The sequence below is a fragment of the Drosophila virilis genome, unplaced genomic scaffold (assembly GCF_030788295.1).
Source record: "Drosophila virilis strain 15010-1051.87 unplaced genomic scaffold, Dvir_AGI_RSII-ME tig00001317, whole genome shotgun sequence".
Taxonomy (NCBI): Eukaryota; Metazoa; Arthropoda; class Insecta; order Diptera; family Drosophilidae; genus Drosophila; species Drosophila virilis.
The window spans coordinates 314,207-330,975 of record NW_027212833.1 but is presented as its reverse complement, the minus strand read 5'-3'; the positions used below and the strand labels follow the sequence as shown (position 1 = coordinate 330,975).

At 44.7% G+C, this 16,769-nt stretch overlaps 1 protein-coding gene across 6 annotated transcripts in view; it reads right to left on the bottom strand.

The window, feature by feature from the left end:
* The window catches only part of LOC138911529 (lachesin-like), a 202,912-nt gene that overhangs the window by 101,522 nt on the left and 84,621 nt on the right, over window positions 1-16,769 (bottom strand). For all 6 annotated transcript variants that reach the window (XM_070210854.1, XM_070210855.1, XM_070210857.1 and 3 more), the window contains one exon: window positions 13,322-13,530. In XM_070210854.1, coding sequence (XP_070066955.1) covers window positions 13,322-13,530 — 209 coding nt within the window. The remainder of the gene's footprint in view (window positions 1-13,321; window positions 13,531-16,769) is intronic.

Below are 16,769 nucleotides of genomic sequence, written 5' to 3'. Positions count from 1 at the left end.
AAAAAAAAAATACACATACACATACACATACACATACACATACACATACACATACACATACACATACACATACACATACACATACACATACACATACACATACACATACACATACACATACACATACACATACACATACACATACACATACACATACACATACACATACAGTGACAAAGGTTTTCATAGAGTGCGGACGCGATTTGTTACTGCTCCGTGAAACTAAACAAATAAACCTGTGAAATTAAAGTGAAGTTAGTGCACGTGTGCAGGGAACCGAGACAGGCCTAAAACACCAAAAGGTGCGTGGTGGTAGTCACTGCGAAGCCCGTGCAGACCATTCCTGGGGTGGCGTCTACAGTTCCACGATCCAGGCGAGGGGAGTGGAGGCGTCTACTTGGGGTGTTTGTGCGCTTTTGTGAGTTTTACCACTCAATTGTATTAGCCATCTCGCAAAGGTATTTGTGCAGTTGGTTGCATTCACTCTAACAGCTGTTAGTAGTGTTGGCTAGCGCAGTTCACAACCATCTGATCTGCACTATAGAGCCAGCTGTAGATATAGTAGTGTTGGATAGCGCAGTTCACAACCAGCTGATCTGCACTATAGAGCCAGCTGCCAAACTGCGTAGCGGAGATACCAACAAGGTGATAAGCTGTAACTGGGAGAAAGTACAGCATACTTTCGGGCTTACGCTGTTCTCGCTAAGCATTTAAGCTTTGGAGAATGAACAGGCAAAGAACCCGATATCGGTGCTCACTACAGGCCCAGTGCAAAAAGGAGCAAAAGGTCGCGGAACAGAGCAAGGGCGATCTTCTGCTGCGCCCCAATAGGAAGCCGGAGCACTCCGCGGATGAGCTTCAAGAAGCTGTGGGAAAGGCGTTGGGTGACCGTGACCGATGACGTCCCAGGTTGAGATCACGGACCTGGATAAGCTGGCGACTAAGGAATTGATATTGCCATTATCAGCGAACCCCACCACCGAGAAACCAACTGCCCGAGAATATGGACCGAGGATCAGGATGGAAAAGCTGCGCTCTGGGTATGTGGCGATCCATCGACATCGCTAACAAAAACAAAGTCCTTTACTGGGTTTGCTCGCGCACAATACGGCAGCCTGTGGATATACAACTGCTACCAAGCATGCAGCTCTGCGAATTTACAGCTGCATTAGATGCATTAGTATATGACGCAAGGGGGCGGAAGGTCATTATTGCTGGTGACTTCAACGCCTCGGCAGTGGAATGGGGCAGCCAAGCAGGAGGTCGTGCCCTGTTGGAAAGCTTCGCAGCCCTAGATATAGCCCTGCTAAACTTCGTCTCGGAAAATACCTTCACTCGAGGTGGTATCGGATCCATAATCGATCTTACTTTCGTAAACTCGTCACTTTTTAGCGCAACAAAATGGCAACTAAGCGACTTATACACCGCAAGCGACCATCCGCAATAATATGCACGATTGGTGAAGGAACTGCAGCCACCACTAGAAGCCTAAGTCGGAAAGCTTACCGCCTGGGTACTTTCGACCCCGTGGCCTTTTCGAATGCAGTCCACTCGCTTGTCACTGCCGGCAACGCAGAGAGAAGAGCCTCCCAAATGGCATGCCAGCTATCGCGTGCCTGTGACGAGAGCATGCAAACCCGGAAAACGTTTCGGCGCCACCATGTACCCACGTACTGGTGGAACGAAAATATTGCCGAAGCACGGCGGAACTGCATCCAAGCCAGGAGGAGATACCAGCGAGCCCGAGGTAGACCCAACTATGCCGAAGAGCAGCTAAGGTATCAGAGTGCCAGAAAAATGCTAAAAAAGTCCATAAGAGATAGCAAACGAGAATGTTTCCTGGAGCTATGCGACTTAGCCGAATATGATCCTTGGGGCAAGGCGTACAAAACTGTCGTTAAAACACTCTACGCCGGCAAACAAGCGCAGCCTTCTGACCCAAGTGAGCTGAAGTTGATTGTGGAAACGCTATTCACAATCAGACCCGACGTATTACACACGCAAGCCATACCATCGAGCCACGTAGCAGCCATGCCGTCTCTCATCGACGAAGTCTCAGTCGAAGAGGTGCTGACGATCGCCAGAAGCCTAAAGCCCAGTAAGGCACCGGGTCCGGACGGAATCCCCAACCTAGCACTGAAACTAGCCATGTCCTTGCAGCCCGCGCAGCTCGTGCAGCTTTTTAACATGTGCCTAATGGAGAGAACTTTCCCCACAATATGGAAACTCCAAATGCTAGTTTTATTACCGAAGCCTGGTAAGCCGCCCGACGACCCATCGTCATACAGGCCGATTTGCCTCCTGGACACGTTAGGCAAAGTGCTGGAAAAGTCAATCTGCAACAGGCTTCAGGTAGCTGTCGACAACAATGGTGGCCTGTCCCAAAACCAATTTGGTTTCACCAAGGCAAAGTCTTCAATAGACGCTCTGGAGAAAGTGGTCGGGATAGCAACAAACGCCATCCAAGGATCGAGATGGAAAAGCGGCACAAAAAAGTACTGCCTCATCGTCACGCTGGATGTTAAAAACGCCTTTAACAAGGCCAGGTGGGACAGAATGTTGGATGCATTGTCAACGTTCCGCGTCCCATATTATCTTCAGGAGACGATACGCAGCTACTTCACTGGAAGACTGCTGCAATACGACACCGCAGACGGCCCCACTACACATCAAGTTTCCGCTAGAGTGCCCCAAGGCTCAGTTCTAGGACCCCTCCTCTGGAACATCATGTACGATGGCATCCTCCGACTGGAACTCCCGATCGATACAAGTATCATCGGCTTCGCGGACGACGTGGCCCTTGTAGTCGTCGGCAAGGAATTGAAGGACGTAGAGGAATCGTGCAACCACAGTATTGACCGTGTGCACCAATGGCTGGCAGCAGCTGGACTCAAGCTGGCTGCTCACAAAAGAAGAAGCGGTGTTAGTCAGCAGTCGAAAAAGAGTGGAAAAAGCGCACATAAGAGTCGGCAGTGCGACCATAGAATCAGCAAGGGCGCTAAAGTACCTGGGTGTCATGCTAGACACAAGAATGTCGTTCAAAGAGCAATTGGAGCACGTGCACAAGAAAGCAGCAGAGTCCTGTCGAGCGCTATCCAGGATTATGCTGAACACACGGGGACCGAAACAGCAGAGGCGCCGTCTCCTTATGACCGTAAACCGAGCGGTAATAATGTACGCGTCCCCCATCTGGAGCAGAGCTATGGCTGCTCCCAGCTACAACCGGGGCGTACACTCTATATATCGCCTAAGCACTCTACGGGTCAGCTGCGCATTCCGGACGGTATCGGACGAAGCGGCGCTGGTTATCGCAGCAATGGTCCCGCTAAACGATCTGGCAACAGAAGCTATAGTTTGCTATAGAGCCCACGATGGAAGCAACACAGCAAACTCGATTCGCACTGAGGCAAGGATGCAGAGCGTAGCACGATGGCAAGCACGCTGGGATCGCGCATCTAAAGGACGCTGGACGCATAGGCTTATCCCAAACTTGGAAGCCTGGACAAATCGCAAGTATGGCAATACTAATTTATATTTAACGCAGCTCCTATCAGGCCACGGATGCTTCAGGAGCTACTTAAAGCGATTCGGCCACGACAACACAGACGAGTGTTCTTGGTGCGGCAGAGGGATCATAGAGGACGCCAATCACGTCATATTCGAGTGTGGACGTTTCGCAGCGAACAGACAGGAACTGGAGGACATCATGGACAGACCTATCACGGTGGACAACCTGGTCACGAGCATGATAGAGACCGCACAATAGTGGGACGCTGCCAGCACCTTCGCAGCAGAAGTAATGCGAAAACTAAGGAGAGTTGAACGCAGCAGACGGAGAACCACGGATATTTAGGTAGCAAGAACATGCCTGTGAAGCAATGCTTCGCGGCTGTTCCGCAGGCAATCCACGCTACCTAAACAATACCCCAACTATAACCTAATATAAATAACCAAGCATAAATAAGCTGAATACAAAAAAAAATACACATACACATACACATACACATACACATACACATACACATACACATACACATACACATACACAGGCAACCAATGCCAACAAACCCGGAACAGCTCAAACAAATAGTCCTAACGCTCTTTCCTCGACAGACACCTGGAATTGCACCGCAACTACCAGCAAACGGAATAAACGACTGTGCACCCACCGACCAATGAGGTACTGAGCATTGCTGCGAAGCTAAAGGCGGACAAATCTCCTGGACCAGACGGAATACCGAACGGGGTAATAAAAGCTGTCATTACTGCACAGCCCAGAAGCTTCGTGGAGTTGTACAATCAATGTATAGCGGAATGCACAGTACCACGAAGATGGAAACTCCAGCGACTTGTGCTCATCCCGAAGCCCGGCAAGGAACTAGATGATCCCTCCTCATACCACCCCCTGTGTATGCTGGACACGATGGGAAAAATATTTGAGCGGATAATATGCAATCGCCTAGAATGCAAGCTTGCTGAAGTGCGCGGTCTGTCTGAACGACAATTCGGCTTCAGGAAACACAGGAGCACCACGGATGCCATCAGGGCCGTGGCTGAACTAGCAGAAGACGCTATCCAAGGCACAAGATGGACAGGTGGCACCAAACAGTACTGCCTAGTCTGTACGTTGGATGTCAGGAACGCGTTCAACTCAGCCAATTGGACAAAAATACTAGAAGCGCTAACGGCCAGACACATCCCGAGCCAACTAATAAAGTTAGTGACCAGCTACTTCCAGGACAGAGTGCTAAATTACGACACAGAAGACGGCCAACGACAGTACAGGGTAACTGGAGGCGTTCCTCAGGGCTCTGTTCTCGGGCCGCTACTGTGGAACGTCATGTACGACGGAGTACTGCGCCTTTGCCTACCAGAGGGCAACACAATCATTGGTTTCGCCGATGACATCGCTGTTGTTACTGTGGCGAAGAAACTCGATGAGGTCACTCTTAGGAGCAGTGCAGCCATCGACAGGATAATTGACTGGCTATCCCAGAACGGACTCACGCTAGCGGAGCAGAAGTCGGAGGCAGTCTTAATAAGCAGCAGAAAGATAGTTGAGACGACATCGTTGCGCGTTGGCAGTGCTATCATTAAGTCCAAGCCCGCCATCAAATACCTGGGCGTCATGATAGACCACAGACTGTCGTATAAACAGCACCTGGAGTATATTAGCCACAAAGCGGCCAGTGTTACAACAGCCATTAGCCGAATGTTGGCGAACACCAAAGGACCAAGGCAGAGGAGCAGAAGGCTAATCGCTGGAGTGGTGACGTCCACACTCCTCTACGGATCCAACATATGGGCCCCCGCAATGGAGGTTGCATCTTACAGCCGAGGATGCAATGCTGCATACCGACGATGTGCATTGCGTGTAGCCACCTGCTTCCGCACTGTATCGGAAGACGCGGCCTTAGTACTGGCAGGCATGATCCCACTCGGCCTGATGGCTGCCGAAAGGCAAAGTGGGGCAACCACCAACAGGCAACTGAGGGATAACACCATCGATCAATGGCAAAGCAAATGGGATGCGAGCTCAAGTGGCAGATGGACCCACAGACTAATCCCAAACCTGAAGCTTTGGCTACAGCGGCGACACGGCGACGTAGACCACTACCTGGCACAAATATTTACTGGGCATGGCTGCTTTAAAGCGTACCTGCACAGGTTTAATCATGAGGACGACCCCTTTTGCGAGCACTGTGGGTACGGTGTGATTGAGGACGCGGAGCACGCATTGTTCTACTGCCCACTCTATAGTCGCGAGCGAGACAAAGCGACGGCGGGCAGAAATGATTTGTCTCCGGAGAATCTCGTGACGCGAATGGTGGCCACTGAAAATGGATGGACAGCCGTTGCTAACATGGCATCGGCTATAATGAAGGAGCTGCGACGACAGGAGAGGATCCGACGCGGCATCGACTGATGAGCGGCTGATATACAGCCGTACCCCGCCCTGCGAAGTAGTACTTTGCGGTTGTCCCGCAGGAGCGGGTTACAACTTTCTACTCCCCACAAAATACCCTTTCCTTCTTTGTTAGTCTTAGTTCCCCCTTGTAAAATGTTAAGCCGTTATTTTCTTTTCTTCCAAAATAAAAAAAAAAAAAAAAAAACAAAAAAAACAAAAAAAAAAAAACACATACACATACACATACACATACACATACACATACACATTCACATACACATACACATACACATACACATACACATGCACATACACATACACATACACATACACATACACATACACATACACATACACATACACATACACATACACATACACATACACATACACATACACATACACATACACATACACATACACATACACATACACATACACATACACATACACATACACATACACATACACATACACATACACATACACATACACATACACATACACATACACATACACATACACATACACATACACACACATATACACATACACATACCCAGGCGGCTAAGACTGGAACCAGTAACGTCTTACGTTGCAAACTCTGGACAACCCTACACGACAAAACGACCCCTGGGCTGACGGCTGACAGTATTGTAGCATCTTATTAAGCGGAGTGAAATCTGGCCAAAATGACTGGTAAATTAATGATGTTACCGCCCCCGTCCCGTGATAACATATCAAATCTTCTAGCACGTACCTCGAATCGTCGCCATTTGGTTGGTAGTAAACGTTGAGATGTAATATTCCTGATTAACGCGGATGTGGCGGGTGTCAACCCTCGTATGGCGACTGTACAACTTCCAAGGGCAACGGCTTAGGAGTTGGGACCCAAAAAAAAATGAGTACAACAAAACCTCCACAAACAAAGGAGAGCTGGGATGCTTTTGCAAAGAGCAGCAGAATTGCGAGATCACCACTAGGTACTATAACAGCCGTACCTGCAGAGACGAACACTGAGCGGGACCAAACGACGGCAACTCAGAGCAGCTCAGCACTTCGAGAACTCGGGCAAGAGATATCAAAGCTAGTAGACATGCTCGAAGACGGCAAGCGGAAGCAGGCCACAACACGGACGCCACAAACAGCCGATTCCGAGGACCATTCGGTAGCCAGGCTACCGTATCAACGGCGCAGGAGACACCGAGCTCCACAGCTGATGGCGGTAAGTGGAAGGAGCAGAAAAGGAAGAAGGTGACCAGGAAAAAATGCAAGGGATTGCTCAAGGAAAAGGCGCGACCGGATGCTATAGTCATCTCGGCAAAGGCGAAGCGAGCTACTAAGAGATACTGAGGAAAGTTAAAGCGGACGAAAAACTGGGCGAGCTCGGCAGCGGTGACAAGAATAAGGACGACACAAAAAGGAGACCCACTACTTCAGCTTTGCAACTCGGGAGAGTACCATAGCATTTGGAAACCTGGTAGGCAAAATGTTAGGCGAAAATGCAGAGGTCCAGACGCTGTCCCACCGAGTGACCGTTGAGTGCAAAGACCTGGACGAAGTCACGACTAGGGAGGATATCTGTGAGGCGCTGAGGGGTCAAATCCAAATACTGGACATAGCCTCTGAGAATATCAGCCTCCGAAAGGCGTACGGCCAAACACAGACGGCGACGAGAAGACTGCCAGCGGGAAGTGCGAAAAAGGTCCTCTCAGTAGGTTTTCTGAAAGTGGGCTGGGTCAACTGAAGAATCCGTGAACGGATCAATATCACCAGATGTTTCAGATGCCTCGAGTTCGGACACCTTGCAAGATACTGCAAAAGTGAACTAGACAGATCGAATCGGTGCCGACAGAAAATGAAGTGGCCACATCCGAACTTCAACCACTGCGAGGCTGCTCAGGGCCTGACGCAATCAATACAGGAGAGAAATACGGACGTCGCAATAATCTGCGAGCCATACAAGCCTATTACGAGATGTGGCAAGTTAATGCGGAAAAGCGGCCATTTGGTCCCTCAAATCACCGCTCCAGGAAGTCAGAGCAGAGCAGGATGGATTCGTGAGAGCGAAAATAAATGGAATCACCGTTTACAGTTGCTACGCACTCCCAAGCTGGGAACTGCTGCGGAACAGGAACAGGAGCTCACGTATTTTAAGGCCGGTAGAGGCTCTATTATAGACCTCAAACAAAGCAAATCCATCTGCTTCTAGCAAATGTGCGATGAGGCCGATGTAAACCCGTGGGGCACGGCATACAAGGTCGTTATGAAAAAGATCCGCAGCCCATGTTATAGTTGAGACACTGCTCTCCCTACGGAGCTGGTGCAGTAGGTGTCGGTAGACGAAGTGTAGTCCGTAGACGTTGAGTGTAGTCCGTAGGTGCTGACGGAGTCAGCAATTCGTGCATACTCCGTGCCGTAAACAAACAAATAAAACTCATACACATACACATGCACATACACATAGGTGCCACAGATTTGTTATCCTAGAGTGCGGACGCGTTTTTAACTGATCCGTATGTAAATAAGCAAACCAGTGGTTTTCGTGCAAAAATTGTTGTTTTAATTGTTGTTAGTGCACGAGCACAGTGAACTGTGGCATAGGCCCAAATCACCAAAAAGTGCGCGGCGGTCCTCACTGCGAAGCCCGTACAGAACGTTTTTCTCAGGGGCGGCGTCTATAGCTCCACAATCCCGGCGAGGGGAGCGGAGGCGTCTCCTTGGTGTGTTTTGCGCATTTTTTTGTGAGTTTACCACTCAAATTCAGTATCCGTCCCGCGAAGCTATTTGAGCAATTGGTTGCATTCACTCTAACAGCTGTTAGTAGTGTTGACTAATGCAGTTTACAAACAGCTGATCTGTACTATAGGACCAACTGCAAAACTGCGTAGCGAAGACAAGAACCAGATGAACCACAAGAACCACATCATCCCTGAGTGTGGACGGCTCTCAGCGAACAGACAGGACAGCATGGGCAGACCTATCACGGTGGGCAACCTGGTCAGGAACATGCTAGAGACCGCAAAAATGTGGGACGGAGCCAGCACCTACGCAGCAGAAGTAATGCTGGAACTCAGGAGAGTTGAGCGCAACAGACGGAGAGCGGAGTAAGTTTAGACTGAGCAGTTATACGCTCTACACAAAGCATCCATCAACTAAAGTGAGATTGCAGTGCAAAGATCCCCTGAATCAGTCCTGCCGAAAGGGGACCGCGATGCCAGCTCTTACTAGAACGCTGACGCTAACAGCTAAGAGCAAGCCACACCAGCTAAATGCGAATAAACGCGGGATCACAAAAAACAACAGAGCGACTCAGGAGCTACTCTACCAAACAACACGGGAAGAGATTGCTGATCTAGCCATTGTCAGAGAGCCATACCAGCCCAAGCACGATGGCATCTGGACCCAGAGCAATGACGGTGGCGCAGCAATTTGGAGCTGAGCACCAGCACAAATTACATACAGGAAAGCAGCAACCGGATATACTAGTGACAAATGTAGAAGAGTTCATGTGTATAGCTGCTATATCACGCACGATGGAAGAACCCGTTCACCTGTAATCATAGCGGGCGATTTTGATGCGTGGGCAGTTAAATGGGGAAACAGCAAGACAAGTCAATGTGAGCGTTTTCTGCTAGTCGCGTGTGCAGCCCTCAAATTAACACTTCTCAACTTTGGCAACAGGCAAATATTCAACAAAGCAGGCAGGAAATCTATTATAAACTTGACCTTTGCAAGCCTATGCCTGGCGCGACTCGCGTCTTGGATGATGTGAGATCACCAGACGATAATAAGCCACTTCGCCGTCCAGCCCAATGATCAATACCGCCAGCTCTGAACATGGAGCCACGACGGTCTGCCCAGAAGCGCTGTTGATAATGGTCGACAACATGCAACTCCCGGCCAGTGGAGATGACAACCACTGTACAAACCGTATAGGTAAAACATTAGAGGAGGCATACAACGCAGCCATGCTTAAAGAAAGAAGGCGGATAAACGGGCGTAGACCTGTTCACTGGTGGAACCAGGAATTAGAGAGGGCCAGGAGAAAATGCCACAGAGCCATTAGAAGCTACCAACGAGCACACAGGAGAAGCAATTGCCGCACTTAAGAAGGCCATCAATCGCAGCAAGGACACGTCGTAGAAGAGCTTATGCGCCGAAGCCGACGCGCAACCCTTTGGAGCAGCCTACAAATCGGTCATGGGAAGAATGAGCAGGACGCCAATGCCCACAAGCGAGGTCCAGCTAGGAGCAATCGTCAACAGGCTTTTCCCCTTCGCAACCAACGCTGCACTGCAATGTCGACTGTAAAATGGACGGACGCGGAGGAGGTCATACAGGCTCGGCTCGGATACAACCAAACAGAGCCACAATACCCGACGAACCTCCAACAAAAGCGCTGAAGCTAATAGTGGCTAAGCGTGGTTGGCAACTGTTCCAGGCGATCATTTGTAACAGACAGCGTCGTGCTGTATTTGTAGAACGGCAAGCGCTATCTGATCATCAGTTTGGATTCCGGAAAAAACGTAGCACTGCCCAAGCTATCAGCCATGTGGTTGGCCACACAAGCACACATAATTTTCAATGCGGTCATTGGCAATAAGTTCGTTCGGTTCGTTGCGTGATCGCAAACAGTGGAATTACTTTTTCATATCTTTTTAATGCGTTCTATCATGTAAGCCGTTTTTCGAGTCTATGAAACCGTTGCCTGGTCGTCGATTTGACGAAAAAAAGGCCCGCATTTCCCAGTTTCCTAGAAACTCAGTAGAACAAAAATCTCGGCTGTCGCTCAGACGCGGCTTAAAGTCCGTCTTAGTTGTAGGAACAGCCAGTTAAATGTTGCCGTTATCGAAAACCAACTCGATCTGTACAGCCACTAGGAAGACCTAGAGTTTAAATTTCAAGTCTCTAGCTCTTATACGGACAGACGGACGGACGGACAGACGGACGGACATGGCTAGATCGACTTTGCTATTAATGCTGATCAAGAATATAAATACTTAATGGAGTCAGAGATGTTTCCTTCTGCCTGTAACATACATTTAAATTTGAACAAAGACATTATACCCGTTTTAACCACTTTTAATGGGTTCAGGGTATAAAAAGTGTTACCAGCCTGTCACCCTTCCAGTCCCTTCAATACAGGGTACCATTTCTGTTTCAAAAAACTAACTTCGTTTCTTATCAAGTCTGTAAAAAACCTTTTCATGGCCAGCATTTTCTTCGATTCGCATATAATCGCACTTGCAAAAACATGGATAAATTCAACCATATCTGATTTTGAGGTTTTTTCCAACAGTTTTATTTTGCATAGAAATGATCGGCCGCGTTGAGGCGGTCGAACTTTTCTGTTTTAGTACGCTTACTGACGCTGTCAGATTGTCACAGTTAAGGTATCTTTTTATACACGAAATTTCTATATTACAGGCTCTTATGTTCCACCTTCTTCTGATATTCAAGTTTATATGAAAAATATTTCTTGTATTATAGAAGTTTCTTCACTTGTGCGTGATAATGACCTATTTATGGTGTTGGGTGCTTTTAATTTCAGCACTGCATAGATTGCATGCTAGATATTCGGTTGTTTCAAATCAACTAAATTTCTAATCGTTTGAATAGCACACTTGGCTTTGTATTCATTTACGACTAACTAATTTCTAATGTGTCTAGGTCCTCTCCCTTATCTCTTCCTGAGGATGTATATGATCCTACTTTAGAGGTTCAATATTCAATTGTTATTCTCTCATTTCCTGGTCATCACCCAAACTGTCTCGCCGTTGCATTCACACAGGAATTTATTCATTGCTGAATCAACATCCCAGACTCCCTCTTAGATATGGGTATTCCCAAGTCAATTCCTTCGACTACTACTTCAAAGCTACTACTACTTACTCCCAGATTGTCAAATCAAAAAAATTTAAAATCTAAATATTTTAAAAAGTTTAAAAAGTCTGGTTCGTGTACAGACTTGGATAAATATTCCGTATCCAAGTCGGATTTTTTCTTCTGAATTCTCAATGCATTGAGAATTGTCTAATTCGTTTCAAAAAGCAAAATCCGAGACAGTTTTAAGCGTAAGTCTTCAAGTTTGCCATCTTCTTTTTCTATCGGGATGGACAAAGCTAGCAATGACTCTGATTCTGCTAACCTCTTTGCTAATTTTTTCCAATCAACTTACTCTTCAGTCTGTCCTAATAATAATAATTCGTACCCTAATACATTACTTCCTCTATTACTATACCTCCTCCTATTATTTCAAATTCCTTTATCCTTTTAGCAATATATTCTTTAACATCTTCGACTCTTCTGAACCTGACAATATTCCAAGTTTTCTACTCAAGGAGTGTAGCTCTTCCCTGCTTTATCTATTGCTAAAGCATTTAATTCTATACCTTGAATCTTTTGTCTTTCCATTTCGTTGGAAAGAATCCTATATCATTCCTCTCCACAAGAACGATGGAAGTCTGATATACAAAATTGCAGGGGCATTGCAAAATTGTTCCGCTATTCATATATTATTTAAAAAAAATATCACTTTCAATTTGCAGCATTTCTTCAAATCAGCTGTTTCCCCTGTTCAACATGGATTCCAAAAAAATCACTCAACTACGACCAATCTGCTTGAGTTTACTCCTTGGTAAATGATGCTTTCCTTTCGAAAATGCAAATTGATGTCATTTACACTGACTTCAGTAAGGAATTTGACTCTGATCACATTGATGTTTTACTTTTTTAACTTGCTTAGTATTAATTCTTTTTTAAAAGGTTGGACCCAAAGAGTAATGGTGAAGCTGACTACCTCTAAACAGCTTCACGTTAGTTTTGGTGTTCCTCAATGTAGTCATCTTCGACCTTTACTCTTTAATCTTGTTATAAATGATCTCCCCTCTGTTATATCACATCATGTTATATCACATTTATAACTGTTTTGAGCAATGTTTGCTAATGGAAGTTTTGAGCTCAAATTTTTTTTTTTTTATAAAAGTATGTGATTATAAACTTCAAACAATTTCACATATTGGTGTCTCTCGGTGACATGTAAGTGGGAAAAGTACCGTTTGTCTAAATAAACAGCTGATCAGGTTACTTTAATTTCCATAAGCGCCGCAAAGTTTTTCTTCCAAAACTCAAAAAATGGGATCTCGAAGTAAGTCTCGATTAATCACCGCAAAAAATACAACATGTTTGGGGCAAATTTACACATTTTTAAAAATGTGACATTTTTGAAAAATGTGTGAAATGTGTTTTCTTAAGGGAAAACGCACAGGCCGCATTTTACTCATTTTGCAATAATGTGACATTTTCAAAATTGTGTAAGAATTCTGTTCAGTGGACACAGGCTTTAAAAGAATAATATTACATTTGAAAGATTAAGAACTTTATTTCAAAAGAAAATATTGTTGCACTTACTAATCACATTAAGCATTATTCGGGTGTTATACGTTTGTGCCCTTAAGAAATCCACTCGACACCTATATATTCCAGAGTCATTTGCATGGACGCTTTCAATGGAAAGTTTTCCAGGCTCATTTTCGAAAGAAAAAAATGCTCTTTCACCAAAGACCACATCGTCGGACCATCGTCTTGGAGCTTTTGACATTCCAGCACGCATATCCACACTATTTAAAAAAAGAAGAACAAAATTATATTCTGTGAAATACTTAACAAGTAAAATGTATTAGTCGGGAGCTCCCGACTAGGGGATTCCCTGAGCCCTTTTATGCCAACACCAAACACTTAAAACGCCAATTGCCTTTAAATAGTAGCTTATATTGGTGGGCAATACAAGATGGGTTATTAACTTGACTTATAGCCTTTTGTCGGTATCGGGGAGGTGACGATGGGCATACAATAAGAGATACTTAATATATATACCACACATCACACATTCATGCGCGTCTATTTTGAATTCTATCAACAGCATTGCAATATCGATTTTATTTTTTTCTGTCCTGGCATTTTAATTCGGTTTTTTTTTTCATTAAGACTCAGTTAGAGTAGAGGCGGTGGCAAGTAGAGCGTTCTGTTGCGAGTTTGAATCATACCAAAGAAATAATGTTTTTTTTTGGCTGGTATGGTGTGGCTGTTAAAGAGTGGCGGTAGCAAGGAGACATCTCCTACCCCATGATGTATATATATTCTTGATCGGTATCGACAGCCGACTGTCTGTTTCCATGCGTGGTTTAATGGACCGATGTAGAAGGATATGTTGCGAATTTCGTAAATCATTAGTCAAGTGGACTCGAAGACACATTTTGCCCCACATATAATTATTAGTGGCCTCTTCGTGGTGACCCTGGGTGATTGTCCGAGGTTGATTCAGACAACCAGCTAATTCAAACGGCGAAAACGTTAGGACGACTTAGACATAGGCCGACTTAGACATAGGCCGGTGGGTACTAAACTGGGTAGTATACATCTACGGCAGTCGAACAAACTATATGTAAATTTGGTACCACGGGTAGCAAGGAGCCTTGGGAACTTGTCCCATCCTGACTTTTTTGTTGTAGTTTATACTCTTTGCTTTATGATCTTTGCTCGACGTGGAGTTGCGTTTCAACCAGCTCATAGCTTTTTATGAGGTTTTAGACCGGCCTCAACTCCCACCAATGAGGGAATGTATTGCTTCCGCCTGGCATTCATTCAAGTGGTACCGAAGGGTCAATTCTTGCAACAATCTTTTTGCCAAGCCCCAAAAGGCATAATATATTTGTTAAGTGGTCACTATTTTTCGTACATTGTTGATGACGTCATATAAGTTGGACTGAGAAGCAGTATTCTTTTTTCTTTCCTTTTCTTTTTTTTATTTTTTAGTTTTTTCATCGCTGTTTCTTAGCGTTCTTTGCTAAATTCATGGACTCACTTAGTTTTTCTATTTTAATGTCAATAAGGTTTATTATTTTTAATGAAATTGTGGAGTCTAATATTCGGACAAAAGTATGGTGATTATTGGAAATTGTATTTCCGATGTGGATTCCTTTATCAATTTCTTGATTTGGAATGAAAATATTCTATTCTGGTGAATGAATTTTAATTTGGCGTAGTCCGCTCAGAACGACCTGGAAGTATCGTGGCCTTATTATTACAAGTGTGAATTATTGGTAAATTGCATGTGGAATGTTATACTTTCCGGTAGATAATTCTACGAATGCTTAACCTTTACCAAAAACTGAACCTTCACCAATTCCAGATATTTGGGCTGATATGTTTGCATTAACATTTTCAAATATATCAATATTTTGTTTTCATAGGGATTTGTGTTCCTCAGTAATAGCGCAATAGAGTAAATGCTTTGCCTGTTTTTTTCATTATTTATTTAAATAAAGATACTGAAGTTTAGATTGATAGTGTGTACAGTTTTATTTATTTCTTATTGTGATTATCTAAAACGACTTGCTGGTTTTCCGAACTATCTTGAGTAATTCGAACATTGTTATTTCGGTTGTTCTTGGCGTGGTTGTTGCCTTGGCTGGTATTATTTCTTCCTCGTTTGTAACCACTGGCATTTTCTCTAAACTGTCCTATGCCATTGTTATTGTTATTGTTAGTGTAATTTGTGTTATAAATACCGAGATTCCAGTGCTGCAATGAATATAAGTATTTTCCCATTGCATCATTAAATGTGTTGAAGTTTCTAGTATTATGTGAAGCGTTTCAATATGAAAAGCAATATGATTAACAATTTTGGGTTATTGCAGATATCGACTTTGGTCGAGAATTTCTCTGCATTATCCTGGCCTAGGCCATCGTCAGTATAAGCTGCTTCGAATTGTTTACGCAAGTTATCAATTTCAGCATTATATTGAGCTGCAGTTTTGTCCTTTTTGTATGGCGTTTGACAGTTTTACCTTAATCACGTCAGTGGATTCACCTTAGACGCAACCTTTTAATTTATTAATAATGCCGGAGAACGTTGTGTCGTATTTGCATTTGAATAGTAGGCTGCTAATTAGTTTTGACTTTATGACTTTAACCGTCAAATTCAGACGAAACTTATCTTACAATTTCCCTATCTACGGCTACCTGGTCTGGCATGCTGGATTCTATATGTTCTCACTTATGTGACTTGCCAAGGTGATCTTTGAAGTCATTAATATTTTTCATTCGTATAGTGCATTCCATGACCTTTAAATTTTATTTTAATATATTTCAACAGTGTCTGATCTACTAATTTAGCGTTTCTTAGTTTTTATTGTATGCATTGCATACACCTTCAATGCTAGCGATATACAATTGGCCTGAACCATTCTTTGCTTTTATACTGGTGTGTGGGGCTCTGTCCTGTTTAAACACCTGTACGCGGGGCATTTCGTATTTTGCAATGGGTAGCATAACTGTCTCCATGATATTCACATAGAGGTGCTGATGCATGTTGGTTTTATCCAATTTATTGGACTTAATCCATAGAGGCAAAAGCAGGCCCACTACACTACACCCTCCATGCCTAATGGGTTTTGGGTTGTACTGGAGCTTGTATTCTGTGTTCCTTGGACGTCTGACTATGATCGAAAACCCTTTCCACCAAACAACCACTTTGGACTGATCTGACCATAGAATATTTCTCCATTGTTGGGATATCCAATTCGCATGCTACCTGGCAAACTTCATGCGCTTAGTAATAGGGTTCGCCTTTCTAAGTGGAACCTTTCTTGGTTTGCAGTCTTTTAGAATATGATGCCTAAGATATTAGCGAACTGTTTGTGCCGTCACTTTTGATTAAGGTATTTTTTAAGCTCGGTAGCAGGATAGAAGGGATCCTTCGTGTTCTGACAAATGAGTCTTTTGACATGAAGGGGTCTTAGATCGTCATCGTCCGCGTCTTAAAATTATTTTTATTTGTGTAAGTCGTTTTTAATAA